This window comes from Oncorhynchus mykiss, chromosome 25 (assembly GCF_057628025.1).
Source record: "Oncorhynchus mykiss isolate SJ-2025 chromosome 25, ASM5762802v1, whole genome shotgun sequence".
Taxonomy (NCBI): Eukaryota; Metazoa; Chordata; class Actinopteri; order Salmoniformes; family Salmonidae; genus Oncorhynchus; species Oncorhynchus mykiss.
The window spans coordinates 15909991-15934410 of NC_143046.1; the positions used below are offsets into that span (position 1 = coordinate 15909991).

The window sequence follows — 24420 nt, forward strand, 5'->3', positions numbered from 1 at the left end:
TTATGCATTGTGGTTATTTCGTTTTCTGGCGGCAGGAGCCTGCTATACAGAGATCCTAGTGCTTAAGGACGTATGTAGAAGGGTGATGGGAATAGCCTACATTATGACATCATGTGAGTAAATGGGTTGTGATGGACAGTCAGACTTGGAACGACAGACAGGGAAATCAAACAGTAAGCTTATGAGACAACTAATAAACACAATAGACAGAAACAAGAAATCATGACACGAGAGAAGTAGACTTCTTCATTTTATAAAAAAGATGGTTGCTATAAAAAAAAGTAAGAAATAGAAACTAGAAGGAAATTAATAAATAACATAAATACAGCTAGCTAAGTCTTTTTTGTATAGTATCTTCAGTTTTATTGAGCAAATGATTCTTCCATGATTTACCCCGGATAGCTAGTTAGCAGACTAGGTTTGGTTGAATAGCTTGTCCATTCAGGCTCAGAGATCTGAGAGAGAGGCCAGCTCGTGCAGCAGGAGAGCAAAGGATGGACGGTCCTCTGGTTTCTACACAGGAAGAGACAGATCAATCACAAGACATTATGCTTAAAACACACCTTACCCACACACACACACCCCCACACTACACCCACTCACACACACCCCCACACTACACCCACTCACACCCTACCCACCCACACTACACCCACTCACACACACTCACACCCTACCCACCCACACACACCCCCACACTACACCCACTCACACCTTACCCACCCACCCACACTACACCCACTCACACCTTACCCACCCACACACACACCCATACTACACCCACTCACACACACCCCCACACTACACCCACTCACACCCTACCCACCCACACACACCCCCACACTACACCCACTCACACCTTACCCACCCACCCACACTACACCCACTCACACCTTACCCACCCACACACACCCCCATACTACACCCACTCACACACACCCCCACACTACACCCACTCACACCTTACCCACCCACACACACCCCCACACTACACCCACTCACACCTTACCCACCCACACACACACACTACACCCACTCACACCTTACCCACCCACCCACACACCCACCCACACTACCCTAACAGTACAGGTGCGAACCAGGTAGGTCCTTCCCACCCACCTCCTTCCAGCACCACTCCATGAGGAGATGCACAGCCTCTGGGGCCTGTCTGGGTTTCAGCAGCCTCAGGCCTGCATTCAGGGCCTCCACCACCTCACCATTAGACCGGTTCTCATATGGCAGACGCCCCTCAGTATACACCTCCCACATAAACACACCTGGAGAGGAGGGGAGGAGAGGATTCAACATTAATTCATCATACCTCTAGTATACATTTTCTAAGTTGAAGAAGCTCAGTGTCTGACCATGCACGACGGTCTCAGAGAGGATAAATATAAACCTACCAAAGGACCAGACGTCAGACTTGCTGCTGAACTTGCAGTACTTGATGACTTCAGGAGAAGACCACTTGATGGGGAACTTAGAGCCCTGAGAGCTGGTGTACTGGTCATCTAGAACAAACCTGGTAGGACAGGACAGGGAAGGACATACGGTTGTCTGTGTGCGTCTCTGCAGCTTCCATGTATAGATACACAGTGCCCCCTGTAGAGAAGTCTGACCCTTTAACACACCGGTGGTAGTTTCCCTGTCAGGGTGGGTCCCTGGTTCAAGTCTTCACCCTGAATCACCATATATTCTGGCCTTTATCAATAGGCATCAACCAGTCTGTCACAAACTCACCTGGTCATTCCAAAATCAGACACCTTCACCACGTTGTTACAGGAGACCAGACAGTTTCTGGCTGCCTGTGAGGGTTGGGTTCAGAACACACACTTATGATCTGCAGTAGTTTGTCCATCTTCTATTCTATACAGTCCATTATCACTGAAAATCCATCTAGGCCTTAACCAAGCAGAGATGTCTTCCAGTTCCTTGATGCTATGACCAGTGAGGTAAAACAACCCTTTCTAAGCTGTTCTGTGTTTTCGTTCTATAAATTCATTTAAATTTTCTCTGTAAAATGTGTTGAGATTTGTGAAATGTACTTGAGATAAATTGTGACTAAACAAGCTCACTCGCACTCAGGCAAGCACGTACGCATGCACACGCTCATAAACACACGCAGGCAAGCACGTACGCATGCACACGCTCATAAACACACGCAGGCAAGCACGTACGCATGCACACGCTCATAAACACAAATGTTCAGGTCTTTGGGTGGGTTACCAGGTCTCTGTGGATGAAGTTGTTGCTCTCCAGGTATGCCATCCCTTCACTGACGTCCAGACACATCCCCAGTAGGGTGTCCTGGGACATACGCCCCCTCCTGGCTCGGAGGTAGTCTGACAGGCAGCCCTGCTCCATCAACTCAAACACCAGACACATGGGAGAATGCTGGGTACACACACCATACAGCTGTACCAGCTTACAGTGGGACAGCATCCTGCAATACACACACACATATACACACACATATACACACACATATACACACACACACACACACACACAGATCAGAAGTAGGTCATTACATAGCACGGGTCCAGTGTGTAATTTGAGACACAGCCTTGTTACAAATTGTCCACTATGTAGTGAATAGGGTATCTTCTAAGATGTCTCCCCCCACTATAAAGTCCACTATGTAGTGAATAGGGTATCTTCTAAGATGTCCCCCCCCCCCCCACTATAAAGTCCACTATGTAGTGAATAGGGTATCTTCTAAGATGTCCCCCCCCACACTATAAAGTCCACTATGTAGGGAATAGGGTATCTTCTAAGATGTCCCCCCCCCCCCACACTATAAAGTCCACTATGTAGGGAATAGGGTATCTTCTAAGATGTCTCCCCCCACTATAAAGTCCACTATGTAGGGAATAGGGTATCTTCTAAGATGTCCCCCCCACACACTATAAAGTCCACTATGTAGGGAATAGGGTATCTTCTAAGATGTCCCCCCCCCCACACTATAAAGTCCACTATGTAGGGAATAGGGTATCTTCTAAGATGTCCCCCCCCACACTATAAAGTCCACTATGTAGGGAATAGGGTATCTTCTAAGATGTCCCCCCCCCCCCACACTATAAAGTCCACTATGTAGGGAATAGGGTATCTTCTAAGATGTCTCCCCCCACTATAAAGTCCACTATGTAGGGAATAGGGTATCTTCTAAGATGTCCCCCCCACACTATAAAGTCCACTATGTAGGGAATAGGGTATCTTCTAAGATGTCTCCCCCCCACACTATAAAGTCCACTATGTAGTGAATAGGGTATCTTCTAAGATGTCCCCCCCCACACTATAAAGTCCACTATGTAGGGAATAGGGTATCTTCTAAGATGTCCCCCCCCCCCCACACTATAAAGTCCACTATGTAGGGAATAGGGTATCTTCTAAGATGTCCCCCCCACACTATAAAGTCCACTATGTAGGGAATAGGGTATCTTCTAAGATGTCCCCCCCCCCCCCCCCACACTATAAAGTCCACTATGTAGGGAATAGGGTATCTTCTAAGATGTCTCCCCCCACTATAAAGTCCACTATGTAGGGAATAGGGTATCTTCTAAGATGTCCTCCCCACACTATAAAGTCCACTATGTAGGGAATAGGGTATCTTCTAAGATGTCTCCCCCCCACACTATAAAGTCCACTATGTAGTGAATAGGGTATCTTCTAAGATGCCCCCCACACTATAAAGTCCACTATGTAGGGAATAGGGTATCTTCTAAGATGTCCCCCCCCACTATAAAGTCCACTATGTAGGGAATAGGGTATCTTCTAAGATGTCCCCCCCCCCACTATAAAGTCCACTCACGTCATGACCCTGGCCTCCTCTTTAAAGTCCTCCTCAGACATGGCTCCCTCCCGGACCATCTTCACAGCTACCCTGCGCTCCCTCCACCGCCCCTGGAGTACCAGGCCAAACTGACCGCTGCCCACTTCCTCACCCAGAATCAGCTCTGCCGGGTCTACCTCCCACTGACCTGGAGGGTGGAAGGGGAGAGAGAGGGAGGGGGTAGGTAGAGGAAGGGTGGAAGGGGAGAGAGAGGGAGGGAGAAGGGAGAGGGAGGGTGGAAGGGGAGAGAGAGAAGGGAGAGGGAGGGTGGAAGGGGAGAGAGGGAAGGGAGAGGGAGGGTGGAAGGGGAGAGAGAGGGAGGGAGAAGGGAGAGGGAGGGTGGAAGGGGAGAGAGGGAAGGGAGAGGGAGGGTGGAAGGGGAGAGAGAGGGAAGGGAGAGGGAGGGTGGAAGGGGAGAGAGAGGGAGGGGTGAGGTAGAGGAAGGGTGGAAGGGGAGAGCGAGGGAGGGGTGAGGGAGGGTGGAAGGGGAGAGAGAGGGAGGGGGTAGGTAGAGGGAGGGTGGAAGGGGAGAGAGAGGGAGGGAGAAGGGAGAGGGAGGGTGGAAGGGGAGCGAGAGGGAGGGGTGAGGTAGAGGAAGGGTGGAAGGGGAGAGAGAGGGAGGGGTGAGGTAGAGGAAGGGTGGAAGGGGAGAGAGAGGGAGAGGGAGGGTGGAAGGGGAGAGAGAGGGAGAGGGAAGGTAGAGGAAGGGTGGAAGGGGAGAGAGAGGGAGAGGGAGGGTGGAAGGGGAGAGAGGGAAGGGAGAGGGAGGGTGGAAGGGGAGAGAGAGGGAGGGGGTAGGTAGAGGAAGGGTGGAAGGGGAGAGAGAGGGAGGGAGAAGGGAGAGGGAGGGTGGAAGGGGAGAGAGGGAAGGGAGAGGGAGGGTGGAAGGGGAGAGAGAGGGAGGGGTGAGGTAGAGGAAGGGTGGAAGGGGAGAGAGAGGGAGGGGTGAGGTAGAGGAAGGGTGGAAGGGGAGAGAGAGGGAGAGGGAGGGTGGAAGGGGAGAGAGAGGGAGGGGTGAGGTAGAGGAAGGGTGGAAGGGGAGAGAGAGGGAGGGGGTAGGTAGAGGAAGGGTGGAAGGGGAGAGAGAGGGAGGGGGAAGGGAGCGGAAGGGTGGAAGGGGAGAGAGAGGGAGAGGGAAGGTAGAGGAAGGGTGGAAGGGGAGAGAGGGAAGGGAGAGGGAGGGTGGAAGGGGAGAGAGAGGGAGGGGGTAGGTAGAGGAAGGGTGGAAGGGGAGAGAGAGGGAGGGGGTAGGTAGAGGAAGGGTGGAAGGGGAGAGAGAGGGAGGGGGTAGGTAGAGGAAGGGTGGAAGGGGAGAGAGAGGGAGGGGGTAGGTAGAGGAAGGGTGGAAGGGGAGAGAGAGGGAGGGGGTAGGTAGAGGAAGGGTGGAAGGGGAGAGAGGGAAGGGAGAGGGAGGGTGGAAGGGGAGAGAGAGGGAGGGGGTAGGTAGAGGAAGGGTGGGAGGGGAGAGAGAGGGAGGGGGTAGGTAGAGGAAGGGTGGAAGGGGAGAGAGGGAAGGGAGAGGGAGGGTGGAAGGGGAGAGAGAGGGAGGGGGAGGTAGAGGAAGGGTGGAAGGGGAGAGAGAGGGAGGGAGAAGGGAGAGGGAGGGTGGAAGGGGAGAGAGAGGGAGGGGGTAGGTAGAGGAAGGGTGGAAGGGGAGAGAGAGGGAGGGGGAAGGGAGAGGAAGGGTGGAAGGGGAGAGAGAGGGAGGGGGAAGGGAGAGGAAGGGTGGAAGGGGGAGAGAGGGAAGGGAGAGGGAGGGTGGAAGGGAGAGAGAGGGAGGGGTGAGGTAGAGGACGGGTGGAAGGGAGAGAGAGGGAGAGGGAGGGTGGAAGGGGAGAGAGAGGGAGGGGTGAGGTAGAGGAAGGGTGGAAGGGGAGAGAGGGGAGGGGGGGGGAGGAGGGGGGTGGAAGGGGAGAGAGAGGGAGAGGGAAGGTAGAGGAAGGTGGAAGGGGAGAGAGGGGAAGGGGAGGAAGGGTGGAAGGGGGAGGGGAGGAAGGGTGAGGTAATAATGACTGACATACTAATGCAATTATTGGAAGATACATCAAAGCTGAACACAACATAGTACATTGTGGTTGTCTGCCACATTCTCCTCCAGGTAGTCCCTCCTGTCTGGACGTTTTCAGGGTGTGGTGGAGCTGCCTACCTATTGGCTGCTAAACCTGGGTACCTCATCACACCTTACATCACCACTAATGTCATCCCAGTCCAAATGCTTTTAGAGTAGCAAAACACATGCCAATTCTCACTATCATCCATCTGTTATGTTTGATCTTATATTTATTATACAGTAACTTATCTATAACATATAAGCATATCTTTATTATACAGTAACTTATCTATAACATATAAGCATATCTTTATTATACAGTAACTTATCTATAACATATAAGCATATCTTTATTATACAGTAACTTATCTATAACATATAAGCATATCTTTATTATACAGTAAGTAACTTATCGATAACACGTACCTGGTCTGTTATCTGCTTTGTGTTTGAGCTTTGTAATTGTCATTAATTCAGGGTTAGGTAACTTCCATAGAGATAGTTAGAGGACTGCGTATAGACAGCTCTGCTGTTACAGACGCTATAACCAGTTACAAAAATTAGTCCTCTAACTATCTCTATGGTAACTATAATCAATAACCAAATAAAATGGTTGCTGGCTGCCTAGAGGCAGGAGCAGCAGGTCGACCTCTGACCTTTTGAGAGTTCTGCAGGGCTCTGAAAGCTCTCTCTACCCTGAGAGATGGGATGCCTCAGTCGAGTGATTAGACCTGCAGAGACCAGACACACAAACGCACAAATTCATGCACACCACACACACACACACACACACACACACACACACACACACACACACACACACACACACACACACACACACAGGATGAAGCAACAAACCTAAATCAAAACTAAATGTGCATATACCGGTAGTTAGATAATGTAGAGGCTTTAGGCTGTTCTGCTTTAACAATATAACACATTCACTTTTATATTACAGCCAGTTTCCTCTGTAGAATGTTGCTGTAAGGAAATGATTGTACCCTATACTAAGGAAACGATTGTACCCTATACTAAGGAAATGATTGTACCCTATACTAAGGAAATGATTGTACCCTATACTAAGGAAATGATTGTACCCTATACTAAGGAAATGATTGTACCCTATACTAAGGAAATGATTGTACCCTATACTAAGGAAATGATTGTACCCTATACTAAGGAAATGATTGTACCCTATACTAAGGAAATGATTGTACCCTATACTAAGGAAATGATTGTACCCTATACTAAGGAAATGATTGTACCCTATACTAAGGAAATGATTGTACCCTATACTAAGGAAATGATTGTACCCTATACTAAGGAAACGATTGTACCCTATACTAAGAAAATGATTGTACCCTATACTAAGGAAATGATTGTACCCTATACTAAGAAAATGATTGTACCCTATACTAAGAAAATGATTGTACCCTATACTAAGAAAATGATTGTACCCTATACTAAGGAAATTATTGTACCCTATACTAAGAAAATGATTGTACCCTATACTAAGGAAATGATTGTACCCTATACTAAGGAAATTATTGTACCCTATACTAAGAAAATTATTGTACCCTATACTAAGAAAATGATTGTACCCTATACTAAGGAAACGATTGTACCCTATACTAAGAAAATGATTGTACCCTATACTAAGGGGAGAACATCTGGGCCATAGAATGTATAGAACCATTTCACACAGAGGAGGCTGGTGGGAGGAGCTATACGGGCTCATTGTAATGGGTGGATTGGAATAAATTGAATGGTACCTAACAGATCAAACACATGGAAACAACGTGTTTGACTCCTTTCCATTGACTACATTCCAGCTATTACAATGAGCCCGTCCTCCTATAGCTCCTCCCACAGGGAGCTACAGGATTTCACACTACATTAACACTCATCTCCCATCTCCCTCTCTACTGTGGAAGATCCATGCTGGTGGAACCTGGTGGAACCTTACATGACCCCTGAAGATGCCTTTATCTCAACGGACTAACAAACACAGTCGACCTGGGTACAAATCCAAATAGGTCACACTGGCCCGGCTGTAAACAGATGCATTAGGTACCTGCAGCGTTGTGTTGGTGGTACTGGATGAGCTCAGGAATGGTCATGAACAGGTATTTCTCTGCCAGGTAAAACTTGGACGTCTCCTCTGCCTCTGACTGTCTGATCTGGTAGTGCTTCACCCGCGGGTTCTTCTGCCCGTTGGATCTGAACGTGGTTGATCATCATGTCACTATGCCATAGCAAACTCTTTAAACGTGCATTATGCAGTTCAAACAATAACAAACAGGCAACTCACCACTGTTTTGATAAAAAGCTGAGAGATGGGGCTGGACATATGTAACCACTCTCAAATTCATAGACAGTGCTAGGGATGTCAAAATACCAATCACAGATCATCCCTTTAACTGACTGTCATTGAAGCTGAGCGACATGGCTGAAACAGGCAGTAGTTACCCTGGGGCTTTAGTGAAGACGGAAACAGTGTAGACGCCTGCATGCCTGGAGTCTCGCACCATAAAGGCTCCTTCCTTACCCTGCACAAACAAACGCAACATTTCATTTGAGTAGGATAAATCATAATCGTCAGAAAAAATGAATTATAATTCAAGCCATCTGCTGAGTTCATTACGTTGAATTTGTTGTATGTCATATCATAGTCAATATTTTCAATGTCTACTTAGGGTATTATGTGAATAAGGCTTGACAAGATAGCACAGTGAGACTCCCGAATGGACGGGAGCTTGAAATGCACAACACCCATTCTAATCTCCCATTGTCACACTACACAACCCTAACCCTTCCCTACCACCGTCACACTAAACAAACCTAACCCTTCCCTTCCACCGTCACTCTACACAACCCATACCTACCCTACCACCGTCACTCTACACAACCCATACCTACTCTACCACCATCACTCTACACAACCCATACCTACCCTACCACCGTCACTCTACACAACCCATACCTACCCTACCACCATCACTCTACACAACCCATACCTACCCTACCACCGTCACTCTACACAACCCATACCTACCCTACCACCGTCACTCTACACAACCCATACCTACCCTACTGCCATCACTCTACACAACCCATACCTACCCTACCACCATCACTCTACACAACCCATACCTACCCTACCACCGTCACTCTACACAACCCATACCTACCCTACCACCGTCACACTACACAACCCTAACCTTTCCCTACCACCGTCACACTAAACAAACCTAACCCTTCCCTACCACCGTCACACTAAACAAACCTAACCCTTCCCTACCACCGTCACTCTACACAACCCATACCTACCCTACCACCGTCACTCTACACAACCCATACCTACCCTACCACCGTCACTCTACACAACCCATACCTACCCTACCACCGTCACTCTACACAACCCATACCTACCCTACCACCGTCACTCTACACAACCCATACCTACCCTACCACCGTCACTCTACACAACCCATACCTACCCTACCACCATCACTCTACACAACCCATACCTACCCTACCAACGTCACTCTACACAACCCATACCTACCCTACCACCATCACTCTACACAACCCATACCTACCCTACCACCGTCACTCTACACAACCCATACCTACCCTACCACCGTCACACTACACAACCCTAACCCTTCCCTACCACCGTCACACTAAACAAACCTAACCCTTCCCTACCACCGTCACACTAAACAAACCTAACCCTTCCCTACCACCGTCACTCTACACAACCCATACCTACCCTACCACCGTCACTCTACACAACCCATACCTACCCTACCACCGTCACTCTACACAACCCATACCTACCCTACCACCGTCACTCTACACAACCCATACCTACCCTACCACCATCACTCTACACAACCCATACCTACCCTACCACCGTCACTCTACACAACCCATACCTACCCTACCACCGTCACTCTACACAACCCATACCTACCCTACCACCATCACTCTACACAACCCATACCTACCCTACCACCGTCACTCTACACAACCCATACCTACACTACCACCGTCCCACTACACAAACCTAACCCTTCCATACCACCGTCACTCTACACAACCCATACCTACCCTACCACCGTCACTCTACACAACCCATACCTACCCTACCACCATCACTCTACACAACCCATACCTACCCTACCACTATCACACTACACAACCCATACCTACCCTACCACTATCACACTACACAACCCATACCTACCCTACCACTATCACACCACACAACCCATACCTACCCTACCACTATCACACTACACAACCCATACCTACCCTACCACTATCACACTACACAACCCTAACCCTTCCATACCACCGTCACACTACACAACCCATTATACCCTGCCACCGTCACTCTACACAACCCATACCTACCCTACCACCGTCACACTACACAACCCATACCTACACTACCACTATCACACTACACAACCCTAACCCTTCCACTGTCACACTACACAACCCTAACCCTCCTACTGTCACACTACACAACCCTAACCCTCCTACTGTCACACTACACAACCCTAACCCTCCTACTGTCACACTACACAACCCTAACCCTCCCACCATAACACTACACAACCCTAACCCTTCTACTGTCACACTACACAACCCTAACCCTCCTACTGTCACACTACACAACCCTAACCCTTCTACTGTCACACTACTCAACCCTAACCCTTCCACTGTCACACTACACAACCCTAACCCTCCTACTGTCACACTACACAACCCTAACCCTTCTACTGTCACACTACACAACCCTAACCCTCCTACTGTCACACTACACGACCCTAACCCTCCTACTGTCACACTACACAACCCTAACACTCCCACCATCACACTACACAACCCTAACCCTCCTACTGTCACACTACACAACCCTAACCCTCCTACTGTCACACTACACAACCCTAACCCTTCTAATGTCACACTACACAACCCTAACCCTTCTACTGCCACACTACACAACACTAACCCTCCTACTGTCACACTACACAACCCTAACCCTCCTACTGTCACACTACACAACCCTAACCCTCCTACTGTCACACTACACAACCCTAACCCTCCTACTGTCACACTACACAACCCTAACCCTCCTACTGTCACACTACACAACCCTAACCCTCCTACTGTCACACTACACAACCCTAACCCTCCCACCGTCACACTACACAACCCTAACCCTTCCACTGTCACACTACACAACCCTAACCCTCCTACTGTCACACTACACAACCCTAACCCTCCTACTGTCACACTACACAACCCTAACCCTCCCGCCATCACACTACACAACCCTAACCCTCCTACTGTCACACTACACAACCCTAACCCTCCTACTGTCACACTACACAACCCTAACCCTCCTACTGTCACACTACACAACCCTAACCCTTCTACTGTCACACTACTCAACCCTAACCCTTCCACTGTCACACTACACAACCCTAACCCTCCTACTGTCACACTACACAACCCTAACCCTTCTACTGTCACACTACACAACCCTAACCCTCCTACTGTCACACTACACGACCCTAACCCTCCTACTGTCACACTACACAACCCTAACCCTCCCACCATCACACTACACAACCCTAACCCTCCTACTGTCACACTACACAACCCTAACCCTCCTACTGTCACACTACACAACCCTAACCCTTCTACTGTCACACTACAAAACCCTAACCCTTCTACTGTCACACTACACAACCCTAACACTCCCACCATCACACTACACAACCCTAACCCTCTACACAACCCTAACCCTCCCACTGTCACACTAAACAACCCTAACCCTTCTACTGTCACACTACACAACCCTAACCCTTCTACTGTCACACTACACAACCCTAACCCTCCTACTGTCACAATACACAACCCTAACCCTTCTACTGTCACACTACACAACCCTAACCCTCCCACCGTCACACTACACAACCCTAACCCTCCTACTGTCACACTACACAACCCTAACCCTTCTACTGTCACACTACACAACCCTAACCCTCCTACTGTCACACTACACAACCCTAACCCTTCTACTGTCACACTACACAACCCTAACCCTCCCACTGTCACACTACACAACCCTAACCCTCTACACAACCCTAACCCTCCTACCGTCACACTACACAACCCTAACCCTCCTACTGTCACACTACACGACCCTAACCCTCCTACTGTCACACTACACAACCATAACCCTTCTACTGTCACACTACACAACCCTAACCCTCCCACGATCACACTACACAACCCTAACCCTCCTACTGTCACACTACACAACCCTAACCCTCCTACTGTCACACTACACAACCCTCCTACTGTCACACTACACAACCCTAACCCTCCTACTGTCACACTACACAACCCTAACCCTTCTACTGTCACACTACACAACCCCAACCCTTCTACTGTCACACTACACAACCCTAACCCTTCCACTGTCACACTACACAACCCTAACCCTCCTACTGTCACACTACACAACCCTAACCCTTCTACTGTCACACTACACAACCCTAACCCTTCCACTGTCACACTACACAACCCTAACCCTCCTACCGTCACACTACACAACCCTAACCCTCCCACAATCACACTACACAACCCTAACCCTTCTACTGTCACACTACACAACCCTAACCCTCCTACTGTCACACTACACAACCCTAACCCTCCCACCATCACACTACACAACCCTAACCCTCCTACTGTCACACTACACAACCCTAACCCTTCTACTGTCACACTACACAACCCTAACCCTTCTACTGTCAGACTACACAACCCTAACCCTCCTACTGTCACACTACACAACCCTAACCCTTCTACTGTCACACTACACAACCCTAACCCTTCCCTACCACCGTCACACTACACAACCCTAACCCTCTACACAACCCTAACCCTCCTACTGTCACACTACACAACCCTAACCCTCCCACTGTCACACTACACAACCCTAACCCTTCTACTGTCACACTACACAACCCTAACCCTCCCACCATCACACTAGACAACCCTAACCCTCCCACCATCACACTACACAACCCTAACCCTCTACACAACCCTAACCCTCCTACTGTCACACTACACAACCCTAACCCTCCTACTTTCACACTACACAACCCTAACCCTCCTACTGTCACACTACACAACCCTAACCCTTCTACTGTCACACTACACAACCCTAACCCTCCTACTGTCACACTACACAACCCTAACCCTTCCACTGTCACACTACACAACCCTAACCCTTCTACTGTCACACTACACAACCCTAACCCTCCTACTGTCACACTACACAACCCTAACCCTCCTACTGTCACACTACACAACCCTAACCCTCCTACTGTCACACTACACAACCCTCCTACTGTCACACTACACAACCCTAACCCTTCCACTGTCACACTACACAACCCTAACCCTTCTACTGTCACACTACACAACCCTAACCCTCCTTCTGTCACACTACACAACCCTAACCCTCCAACTGTCACACTACACAACCCTAACCCTCCTACTGTCACACTACACAACCCTAACCCTACCCTCCCACTGACACCATCTGTCTGTAATAGCGATTATGACACATTTACAACAGGAAATCCTGGACCTGAGCAACCTACTCCATTGTTTCAAATGTCATCTTTCACTCTGTGTGTGTGTGTGTGTGTGTGTGTGCGTGTGCGCGTGCGTGTGGACATGCATCTTGCAAAACGCAGCTTTTGCATCCGTGTTGATGGGGCAAGATACAGGAATTTATTCAATCAAATCCGGTAACCAAATTTTCTGGATAAATTCAAAACATGATCTCATTTTCAAACATAAAAAACATAATTTTTTACAGTTATACTTTTTTAGGGATAACAAAAACATGTTTTCTCTCTAGTTTCAGTTTGTCTGGTTGTAATTCTGATAACCTTGCTTTTTGATTGAATCAGGCCCACAATGTCTGTCTTCTCCCTTCTGAAGTACAGTATAACACCAAACTATGTCTGTTGTTTCCCTTCTGAAGTACAGTATAACACCAAACTATGTCTGTTGTCTCCCTTCTGAAGTACAGTTTAACACCAAACTATGTCTGTTGTCTCCCTTCTGAAGTACAGTATAACACCAATCTATGTCTGTTGTTTCCCTTCTGAAGTACAGTATAACACCAATCTATGTCTGTTGTCTCCCTTCTGAAGTACAGTTTAACACCAAACTGTGTCTGTTGTCTCCCTTCTGAAGTACAGTTTAACACCAATCTATGTCTGTTGTCTCCCTTCTGAAGTACAGTATAACACCAATCTATGTCTGTTGTCTCCCTTCTGAAGTACAGTATAACACCAATCTATGTCTGTTGTCTCCCTTCTGAAGTACAGTTTAACACCAAACTGTGTCTGTTGTCTCCCTTCTGAAGTACAGTTTAACACCAATCTATGTCTGTTGTCTCCCTTCTGACGTACAGTATAACACCAATCTATGTCTGTTGTCTCCCTTCTGAAGTACAGTATAACACCAAACTATGTCTGTTGTCTCCCTTCTGAAGTACAGTTTAACACCAAACTATGTCTGTTGTCTCCCTTCTGAAGTACAGTATAACACCAAACTATGTCTGTTGTCTCCCTTCTGAAGTACAGTTTAACACCAACCTATGTCTGTTGTCTCCCTTCTGAAGTACAGTTTAACACCAACCTATGTCTGTTGTCTCCCTTCTGAAGTACAGTTTAACACCAAACTATGTCTGTTGTCTCCCTTCTGAAGTACAGTTTAACACCAATCTATGTCTGTTGTCTCCCTTCTGAAGTACAGTATAACACCAAACTATGTCTGTTGTCTCCCTTCTGAAGTACAGTTTAACACCAATCTATGTCTGTTGTCTCCCTTCTGAAGTACAGTATAACACCAAACTATGTCTGTTGTCTCCCTTCTGAAGTACAGTTTAACACCAAACTATGTCTGTTGTCTCCCTTCTGAAGTACAGTTTAACACCAATCTATGTCTGTTGTTTCCCTTCTGAAGTACAGTATAACACCAATCTATGTCTGTTGTCTCCCTTCTGAAGTACAGTATAACACCAATCTATGTCTGTTGTCTCCCTTCTGAGGTACAGTTTAACACCAATCTATGTCTGTTGTCTCCCTTCTGAAGTACAGTATAACACCAATCTATGTCTGTTGTCTCCCTTCTGAAGTACAGTATAACACCAATCTATGTCTGTTGTCTCCCTTCTGAAGTACAGTATAACACCAATCTATGTCTGTTGTCTCCCTTCTGAGGTACAGTTTAACACCAATCTATGTCTGTTGTCTCCCTTCTGAGGTACAGTTTAACACCAATCTATGTCTGTTGTCTCCCTTCTGAAGTACAGTTTAACACCAATCTATGTCTGTTGTCTCCCTTCTGAAGTACAGTTTAACACCAATCTATGTCTGTTGTCTCCCTTCTGAAGTACAGTATAACACCAAACTATGTCTGTTGTCTCCCTTCTGAAGTACAGTTTAACACCAATCTATGTCTGTTGTCTCCCTTCTGAAGTACAGTATAACACCAAACTATGTCTGTTGTCTCCCTTCTGAAGTACAGTTTAACACCAATCTATGTCTGTTGTCTCCCTTCTGAAGTACAGTATAACACCAAACTATGTCTGTTGTCTCCCTTCTGAAGTACAGTATAACACCAATCTATGTCTGTTGTCTCCCTTCTGAAGTACAGTTTAACACCAATCTATGTCTGTTGTCTCCCTTCTGAAGTACAGTATAACACCAATCTATGTCTGTTGTCTCCCTTCTGAGGTACAGTTTAACACCAATCTATGTCTGTTGTCTCCCTTCTGAAGTACAGTATAACACCAATCTATGTCTGTTGTCTCCCTTCTGAAGTACAGTTTAACACCAATCTATGTCTGTTGTCTCCCTTCTGAAGTACAGTTTAACACCAATCTATGTCTGTTGTCTCCCTTCTGAAGTACAGTATAACACCAAACTATGTCTGTTGTCTCCCTTCTGAAGTACAGTTTAACACCAATCTATGTCTGTTGTCTCGCCTCTGAAGTACAGTTTAACACCAATCTATGTCTGTTGTCTCCCTTCTGAAGTACAGTTTAACACCAATCTATGTCTGTTGTCTCCCTTCTGAAGTACAGTATAATACCAATCTATGTCTGTTGTCTCCCTTCTGAAGTACAGTATAACACCAATCTATGTCTGTTGTCTCCCTTCTGAAGTACAGAATAACACCAATCTATGTCTGTTGTCTCCCTTCTGAAGTACAGTATAACACCAATCTATGTCTGTTGTCTCCCTTCTGAAGTACAGTTTAACACCAATCTATGTCTGTTGTCTCCCTTCTGAAGTACAGTTTAACACCAATCTATGTCTGTTGTCTCCCTTCTGAAGTACAGTTTAACACCAAACTATGTCTGTTGTCTCCCTTCTGAAGTACAGTTTAACACCAATCTATGTCTGTTGTCTCCCTTCTGAAGTACAGTTTAACACCAATCTATGTCTGTTGTCTCCCTTCTGAAGTACAGTTTAACACCAAACTATGTCTGTTGTCTCCCTTCTGAAGTACAGTTTAACACCAATCTATGTCTGTTGTCTCCCTTCTGAAGTACAGTTTAACACCAACCTATGTCTGTTGTCTCCCTTCTGAAGTACAGTTTAACACCAATCTATGTCTGTTGTCTCCCTTCTGAAGTACAGTATAACACCAATCTATGTCTGTTGTCTCCCTTCTGAAGTACAGTTTAACACCAAACTATGTCTGTTGTCTCCCTTCTGAAGTACAGTATAACACCAATCTATGTCTGTTGTCTCCCTTCTGAAGTACAGTTTAACACCAATCTATGTCTGTTGTCTCCCTTCTGACGTACAGTATAACACCAATCTATGTCTGTTGTCTCCCTTCTGAAGTACAGTATAACACCAATCTATGTCTGTTGTCTCCCTTCTGAAGTACAGTTTAACACCAAACTGTGTCTGTTGTCTCCCTTCTGAAGTACAGTTTAACACCAATCTATGTCTGTTGTCTCCCTTCTGAAGTACAGTATAACACCAACCTATGTCTGTTGTCTCCCTTCTGAAGTACAGTTTAACACCAAACTGTGTCTGTTGTCTCCCTTCTGAAGTACAGTTTAACACCAATCTATGTCTGTTGTCTCCCTTCTGACGTACAGTATAACACCAATCTATGTCTGTTGTCTCCCTTCTGAAGTACAGTATAACACCAAACTATGTCTGTTGTCTCCCTTCTGAAGTACAGTTTAACACCAAACTATGTCTGTTGTCTCCCTTCTGAAGTACAGTATAACACCAAACTATGTCTGTTGTCTCCCTTCTGAAGTACAGTTTAACACCAACCTATGTCAGTTGTCTCCCTTCTGAAGTACAGTTTAACACCAATCTATGTCTGTTGTCTCCCTTCTGAAGTACAGTTTAACACCAAACTATGTCTGTTGTCTCCCTTCTGAAGTACAGTTTAACACCAAACTATGTCTGTTGTCTCCCTTCTGAAGTACAGTTTAACACCAATCTATGTCTGTTGTCTCCCTTCTGAAGTACAGTTTAACACCAATCTATGTCTGTTGTTTCCCTTCTGAAGTACAGTATAACACCAATCTATGTCTGTTGTCTCCCTTCTGAAGTACAGTATAACACCAATCTATGTCTGTTGTCTCCCTTCTGAGGTACAGTTTAACACCAATCTATGTCTGTTGTCTCCCTTCTGAAGTACAGTATAACACCAATCTATGTCTGTTGTCTCCCTTCTGAAGTACAGTATAACACCAATCTATGTCTGTTGTCTCCCTTCTGAGGTACAGTTTAACACCAATCTATGTCTGTTGTCTCCCTTCTGAAGTACAGTATAACACCAATCTATGTCTGTTGTCTCCCTTCTGAAGTACAGTATAACACCAATCTATGTCTGTTGTCTCCCTTCTGAGGTACAGTTTAACACCAATCTATGTCTGTTGTCTCCCTTCTGAAGTACAGTATAACACCAATCTATGTCTGTTGTCTCCCTTCTGAAGTACAGTATAACACCAATCTATGTCTGTTGTCTCCCTTCTGAAGTACAGTATAACACCAATCTATGTCTGTTGTCTCCCTTCTGAGGTACAGTTTAACACCAATCTATGTCTGTTGTCTCCCTTCTGAGGTACAGTTTAACACCAATCTATGTCTGTTGTCTCCCTTCTGAAGTACAGTTTAACACCAATCTATGTCTGTTGTCTCCCTTCTGAAGTACAGTTTAACACCAATCTATGTCTGTTGTCTCCCTTCTGAAGTACAGTATAACACCAAACTATGTCTGTTGTCTCCCTTCTGAAGTACAGTTTAACACCAATCTATGTCTGTTGTCTCCCTTCTGAAGTACAGTATAACACCAAACTATGTCTGTTGTCTCCCTTCTGAAGTACAGTTTAACACCAATCTATGTCTGTTGTCTCCCTTCTGAAGTACAGTATAACACCAAACTATGTCTGTTGTCTCCCTTCTGAAGTACAGTTTAACACCAATCTATGTCTGTTGTCTCCCTTCTGAAGTACAGTATAACACCAACCTATGTCTGTTGTCTCCCTTCTGAAGTACAGTTTAACACCAATCTATGTCTGTTGTCTCCCTTCTGAAGTACAGTTTAACACCAATCTATGTCTGTTGTCTCCCTTCTGAAGTACAGTATAACACCAAACTATGTCTGTTGTCTCCCTTCTGAAGTACAGTATAACACCAATCTATGTCTGTTGTCTCCCTTCTGAAGTACAGTTTAACACCAAACTGTGTCTGTTGTCTCCCTTCTGAAGTACAGTATAACACCAATCTATGTCTGTTGTCTCCCTTCTGAAGTACAGTTTAACACCAATCTATGTCTGTTGTCTCCCTTCTGAAGTACAGTATAACACCAATCTATGTCTGTTGTCTCCCTTCTGAAGTACAGTTTAACACCAATCTATGTCTGTTGTCTCCCTTCTGAAGTACAGTTTAACACCAAACTATGTCTGTTGTCTCCCTTCTGAAGTACAGTTTAACACCAAACTATGTCTGTTGTCTCCCTTCTGAAGTACAGTTTAACACCAATCTATGTCTGTTGTCTCCCTTCTGAAGTACAGTATAACACCAATCTATGTCTGTTGTCTCCCTTCTGAAGTACAGTATAACACCAAACTATGTCTGTTGTCTCCCTTCTGAAGTACAGTATAACACCAATCTATGTCTGTTGTCTCCCTTCTGAAGTACAGTTTAACACCAATCTATGTCTGTTGTCTCCCTTCTGAAGTACAGTTTAACACCAAACTATGTCTGTTGTCTCCCTTCTGAAGTACAGTTTAACACCAATCTATGTCTGTTGTCTCCCTTCTGAAGTACAGTTTAACACCAATCTATGTCTGTTGTCTCCCTTCTGAAGTACAGTATAACACCAATCTATGTCTGTTGTCTCCCTTCTGAAGTACAGTTTAACACCAATCTATGTCTGTTGTCTCCCTTCTGAAGTACAGTATAACACCAATCTATGTCTGTTGTCTCCCTTCTGAAGTACAGTTTAACACCAAACTATGTCTGTTGTCTCCCTTCTGAAGTACAGTATAACACCAATCTATGTCTGTTGTCTCCCTTCTGAAGTACAGTATAACACCAATCTATGTCTGTTGTCTCCCTTCTGAAGTACAGTTTAACACCAACCTATGTCTGTTGTCTCCCTTCTGAAGTACAGTATAACACCAACCTATGTCTGTTGTCTCCCTTCTGAAGTACAGTATAACACCAATCTATGTCTGTTGTCTCCCTTCTGAAGTACAGTATAACACCAATCTATGTCTGTTGTCTCCCTTCTGAAGTACAGTTTAACACCAAACTGAAGAAGGTCGGCGTTGTTTTACCTCTGTCATCAGCAGTTCCTCAGCTCTTCCTCTCGTTATGTCTTTGTTGTACCATCTGGAAAACAAGAAGGGGGATTATCAACCTAGACCAATCAGATGTCTGAAATAAAATAACAGGGTACAATTGTTATCTTATACTATAAAAATAGTCAGGAGAATTGTATTTGATATATATCCGACTCACTCAAATCTGTTGAAGTTGTTGCAGGATTTTTCCGCTATATAAGTGCAAGGTACAAAACCTGTGTTTCTATTGAAGGAAAAGACACAATGAACACTGTAGGTGTGTACATCTAAACAGCCAATAATACATATTACAGATAGGCTCAGAGAGATGTCATAGGGTTGTCACAGGGTTATAATAGTGTTGCCATGTCATCTCTACTTACCCTCTGTGGTCCTGTACAGTCCACCAATCATGGTGGGAGCTGTCAGTCAGGATGTACTCCTGGTCTTTGTGAAGGGGCAGCTCTGTGTCTCCATGGGGACTGTAGTTCTGTAGCGCAACCACCACACTCTGGCCCGGGTCGGAGAGCCGCCGCTACGGGCACGGTGTAAGGGAAACACTGATCCTTAGCATTAATGTGACTCAAAGCAACATACTGTACGTTTACAGGCACGGTGAAGTATATAGACATGACATATCATGCATATTTACCTGTGTGTCCGGGGTTGGAGGGAGAGGCTTCTTGGAAGCTACAGAAGGGCATTTTGTGGTTAATTCTTAAAAGTCTAAGCTGTTGGGTGTGTGTGTGTATGGGTTACTTTAAGGGTCTCTCTTTCCAATAGTGGTCATATTAGTTTGTGTGCTACAGAAATGTTAATGAGAAGACTGATTGTCGGGATGTCTCCTGGTCTGAAAAACAGCGTTGTAGCTCTGCCACCTTCCACTAGAATGGTGAACAAGGCGGATGTGGTGGATTGAGACACATCCCATGCAAAACAACACATCTCTAGCGTAAACTGTCGGATTTTATTATTATGTTACTTACATTGACACACCAGTGCGTCAATAGGCCATGGAGGGTTAAATTCACATTGTGGGCAGTTTTCATAATAATAATAATAACTTTTCATAGGATTTATAAATGGTTTATATGTAAGACATAATAATACAAATGATTATTTTTATTGAGTGTGGGAAATGCACTCTTCAAATGAAATATACCTGTACCGTATCCCACAGGGTCGTACTCCTGACACCCCATAGCCATCTTCTCTGTCTGGTAACAGCACCTCCACCTCCCATCCGTCCAGAAGTTGGGGTGATACTTCAGAAGTAATGCGTTGCACTTGGTCTCTTCATGACACGAGAGAGAAATTAAATACAGTGTAAGACATGGAGGCTCAAATGTGTCATAGAGTTTATAGTATAATGTTGATGTATACTACTCTTCATATTATGTTGTTTTTCTAATCTTATGGTATATATATTATGGTATATATATATATGAACAAACTCAGCTCTGTGGTATTGGTATTGTGGGTCTGATGTTGAATGTTTCCCATAACTGCTGCTCACCCTCCTTCAGAGCCCGGACCCATCTCTGACGACAGTCGTTGTCCGGGGCGAAGATGTACAGGTAGCAGTTGTCGTGGACAACCTGTTGAGACATTTATGCACATCTAAAAAAAAAACAGTGTCATGGCTTATAAATGAAAGTCATTGTAAACTGTTCCCAATGGTGAGTAATTAGCATTCCTCCATTAGACAGAAGCGGTAGAAGAGATGAGTTGTCTTATGCGGTCTTACCTGGAAGGGGTACTTGTTGCTGCAGGGGATTGGGGCTTCACTGCACACTATCTCTACACACTTGATCCTGGAGAGCTCAATGCAGCCTTTCTGGGTGGGCTTTTTCTGAAGATGAAAACAGGTTTCTATCAACATCTTCACAACTTTCTACTTTCACATCAAACAATACAACCCCCATACAGTAACTGTGAAAGCAAGATTTCTTCATAACTCAACATATGATTTTCAAAATTAGACTACTGAAGTATAAAGTGTAAATTAATTTCAACATTAAATGTCATTCTTGACAGAAATCGATAAACAAACAAACGCCACACAATTGAACAATAAAAATTGTACATACCCCAGGGCGCTGTTCAGAATAGGTCAGGTCCTGGGTGTCCAAGACAAATAACCTTTCCTTGTAATTACAGGGCGACGTCCTTCGCTTCTGCTGAGATTTCTTGATGAGAATCCCCTTCAAGATTACTGTGGGGAGCATAGTGAACACAGATACCTGGCTAACATTGAGAGACAGAGAGAGAGACAGAGAGAGAGAGATGGCGAGGTGGGCTGTAGAGTTAGACTGAACACCTATAGAGGAGTGGAGAGAAGGAAAAGAGTGATGGGAGTTCGTGTCGTGTGAGTTTCCGCTGTAGATACACTAGGTAAACCACTTCCTTGAGCACGGCTGATAGAAACCAACACTCACACACACACACACACACACACACACACACGTTGAAGCATCACAAGTTGCATGGGTGCACAGAACCACAGGGCCTGAGCAGCTCTCTCCCCAGAAATTGGGCTAAACGTACACTTAAAACACATTTAGAACACATTTGTAGTTTTCCAGAAAAAGTTGCTTTCAAACTCGGGATTTCGTGGCTAATTAAGGTAAGACAGTAATTCCGCTCATAGTTTATGCATGTATGAATTACACATTGACACATCCAACCCAAAGCAGGAGGTTAAAAACATATTTAAAAGTTGCCAAAGTTACGGAGTATGTCTTAATTGTTAACCAGAAATTATTTGATATTGAAGCAATAAGGCCCAAGGGGGTGTGGTATATGGCCAATATACCACTTATAACAAAAAACTCTGAGGTGGCTTATTGCCAGTTATGGAAAAAGTACCCAATTGTCATACTTGAGTAAAAGTAAAGATACCTTAATAGAAAATGCCTAAAGTAAAAATGAAAGTCACCCAGTAAAATATTACTTGAGTAAAAGTCTAAAAGTATTTGGTTTAAAATATACTTAAGTATCAAAAGTAAATGGAATTGCAAAAATATACTTAAGTATCAAAAGTAAAAGTATAAATAATTTCAAATTTCTTACATAAAGCAAACCAGACAGAACAATTTGTAAAAACACAAATATTTACAGATAGCCAGGGCACACTCTAATACTCAGACATAATTTCCAAACAAAGCGTTTGTGTTTAGTGAGTCTGCCAGGTTAGAGGCATAAGGGATGACCAGGCATGTTCTCTTGATATGTTCGTAAATTGGACCATTTTCCTGTCCTGTTAAGCATTCAAAATGTAACGAGTACTTTTGGTATCAGGAAAAACATATGGAGTAAAAAATACATTATTTTCTTTAGGTATATAGTAAAGTAAAAGTAAAAGTTGTCAAAAATATAAATAGTAAAGTGAAGTACAGATATCCCATAAAACTACTTAAGTAGTACTTTAATTGTTTTATACTTAAGTACTTAGCATCACTGCTTATTGCTATTATAAACTGGTTACCAAAGTAATTAGAGCATTAAAAACACATGTTTTATTCATAAGGTCCGCTGTACCACGTCTGTCAGCCAATCAGCATTCAGGGAACGAACCACCCAGTTTATAACGAGATATAGACAGCTGCATTGGACGTTTAAGACCCTTTATGTTGGTGTTTCCTTCATCATGTCATTTAGCTGTATGTTGACCATCACAATGAGACATTCATTTATAGCAGATTGAACATCGCACTGTTGAGATTTTACGCCACCTTTTACACTGTACAAATGTGATGGATGAAAATCTAAAATATTGCCACAATACTTCGGCCCAGTCTGCGATAACCAATCAAATCGCGCATTACTGTCGAGAAGCTCACCAATCCGCACCGCCAACAAAATACATAAAGAAAAAATCCAACCAATGGGATAGGATAGGATGACAGGGGCATGAAAGGGAAGCGAGAAGAGACATTGCGCATACAAATGTTTTGTGTAAAGCAATAATTGTGGTGGTGAATTCAGTTGATAGTAGATACAGTACTTGAGGACTCCATATAAAGGTATGTTTAAGCTTTTGTTTCTTTTGTCTCATTCCTTGTCGTGAAATGACTTCCAAGTCTGCTATCTAACCCCGGGCTGTTAGCTGGCTAACGCGTCAGCTCGCTAGAGACTGAATCAACTGAAAAGAAAAAACGTCGTCATTGAGTGTAGCTAGCTAGATTGTTCGCTTATGTTTCTAACAAAAGCCGTTTGTAGGCTTCTAGCTAGCGCATTAATGCCACTTGCCCAGGTTAGTTTTAGACAACGTAGCCAGCTCCGCCCTACGTACTGTAACGTTAAAGTTAGCAACGCTAGCCAGCTAGATGCTGCCCCTCTTGGCGCATGCGCGGCTACTCACATGGCTAGCAATTTACCACGGATTAATAGGGGAAACCCTATGCATTATAAGTATATTTGATTATACTGTCTAAATAAAGAGGTGAGCCATCCTCTGTTAATCAGCAGGATAATAGCATCCGTTCTTTCCCCAGTTTATTTTTAATGGCGATGCCGCTAAAAAGGTAAAGTATGATGTTTAAGTAATATGGTAGGCTATAATACATCTGTAATCTCATTTTCCTCTATCCAGGCCTCACT

General features: G+C 45.0%; 1 protein-coding gene across 1 annotated transcript; it reads right to left on the reverse strand.

The window, feature by feature from the left end:
- Nucleotides 1–237: 237 nt before the first annotated feature.
- itk (IL2 inducible T cell kinase) lies at nt 238–23653 on the reverse strand. The gene is made up of 17 exons (XM_036970285.2): nt 21909–23653; nt 21566–21670; nt 21335–21416; nt 20981–21112; nt 20471–20508; nt 20202–20353; nt 19997–20062; nt 19813–19867; nt 8352–8431; nt 7957–8102; nt 6539–6613; nt 3812–3980; nt 2227–2443; nt 1741–1805; nt 1404–1522; nt 1120–1277; nt 238–513 (listed from the first exon to the last, which is right to left on the reverse strand). The coding sequence occupies exons 1-17, from the start codon at nt 22044–22046 to the stop codon at nt 448–450; spliced, it is 1863 nt and encodes a 620-aa protein (XP_036826180.2). The 5' UTR covers nt 22047–23653; the 3' UTR covers nt 238–447.
- Nucleotides 23654–24420: the final 767 nt, after the last annotated feature.

Coding starts and splice junctions, on each gene's coding strand:
- itk (XM_036970285.2), bottom strand. CDS start 22,046: ATGCTCCCCACAGTAATCTTGAAGGGGATTCTCATCAAGAAATCTCAG. Junction 20,354..20,470: donor CTCCAACCCCGGACACACAG/GTAAATATGCAT, acceptor CCGTGCCCGTAG/CGGCGGCTCTCCGACCCGGG. Junction 2,444..3,811: donor GAGGAGGCCAGGGTCATGAC/GTGAGTGGACTT, acceptor TGTGTATTGCAG/GATGCTGTCCCACTGTAAGC.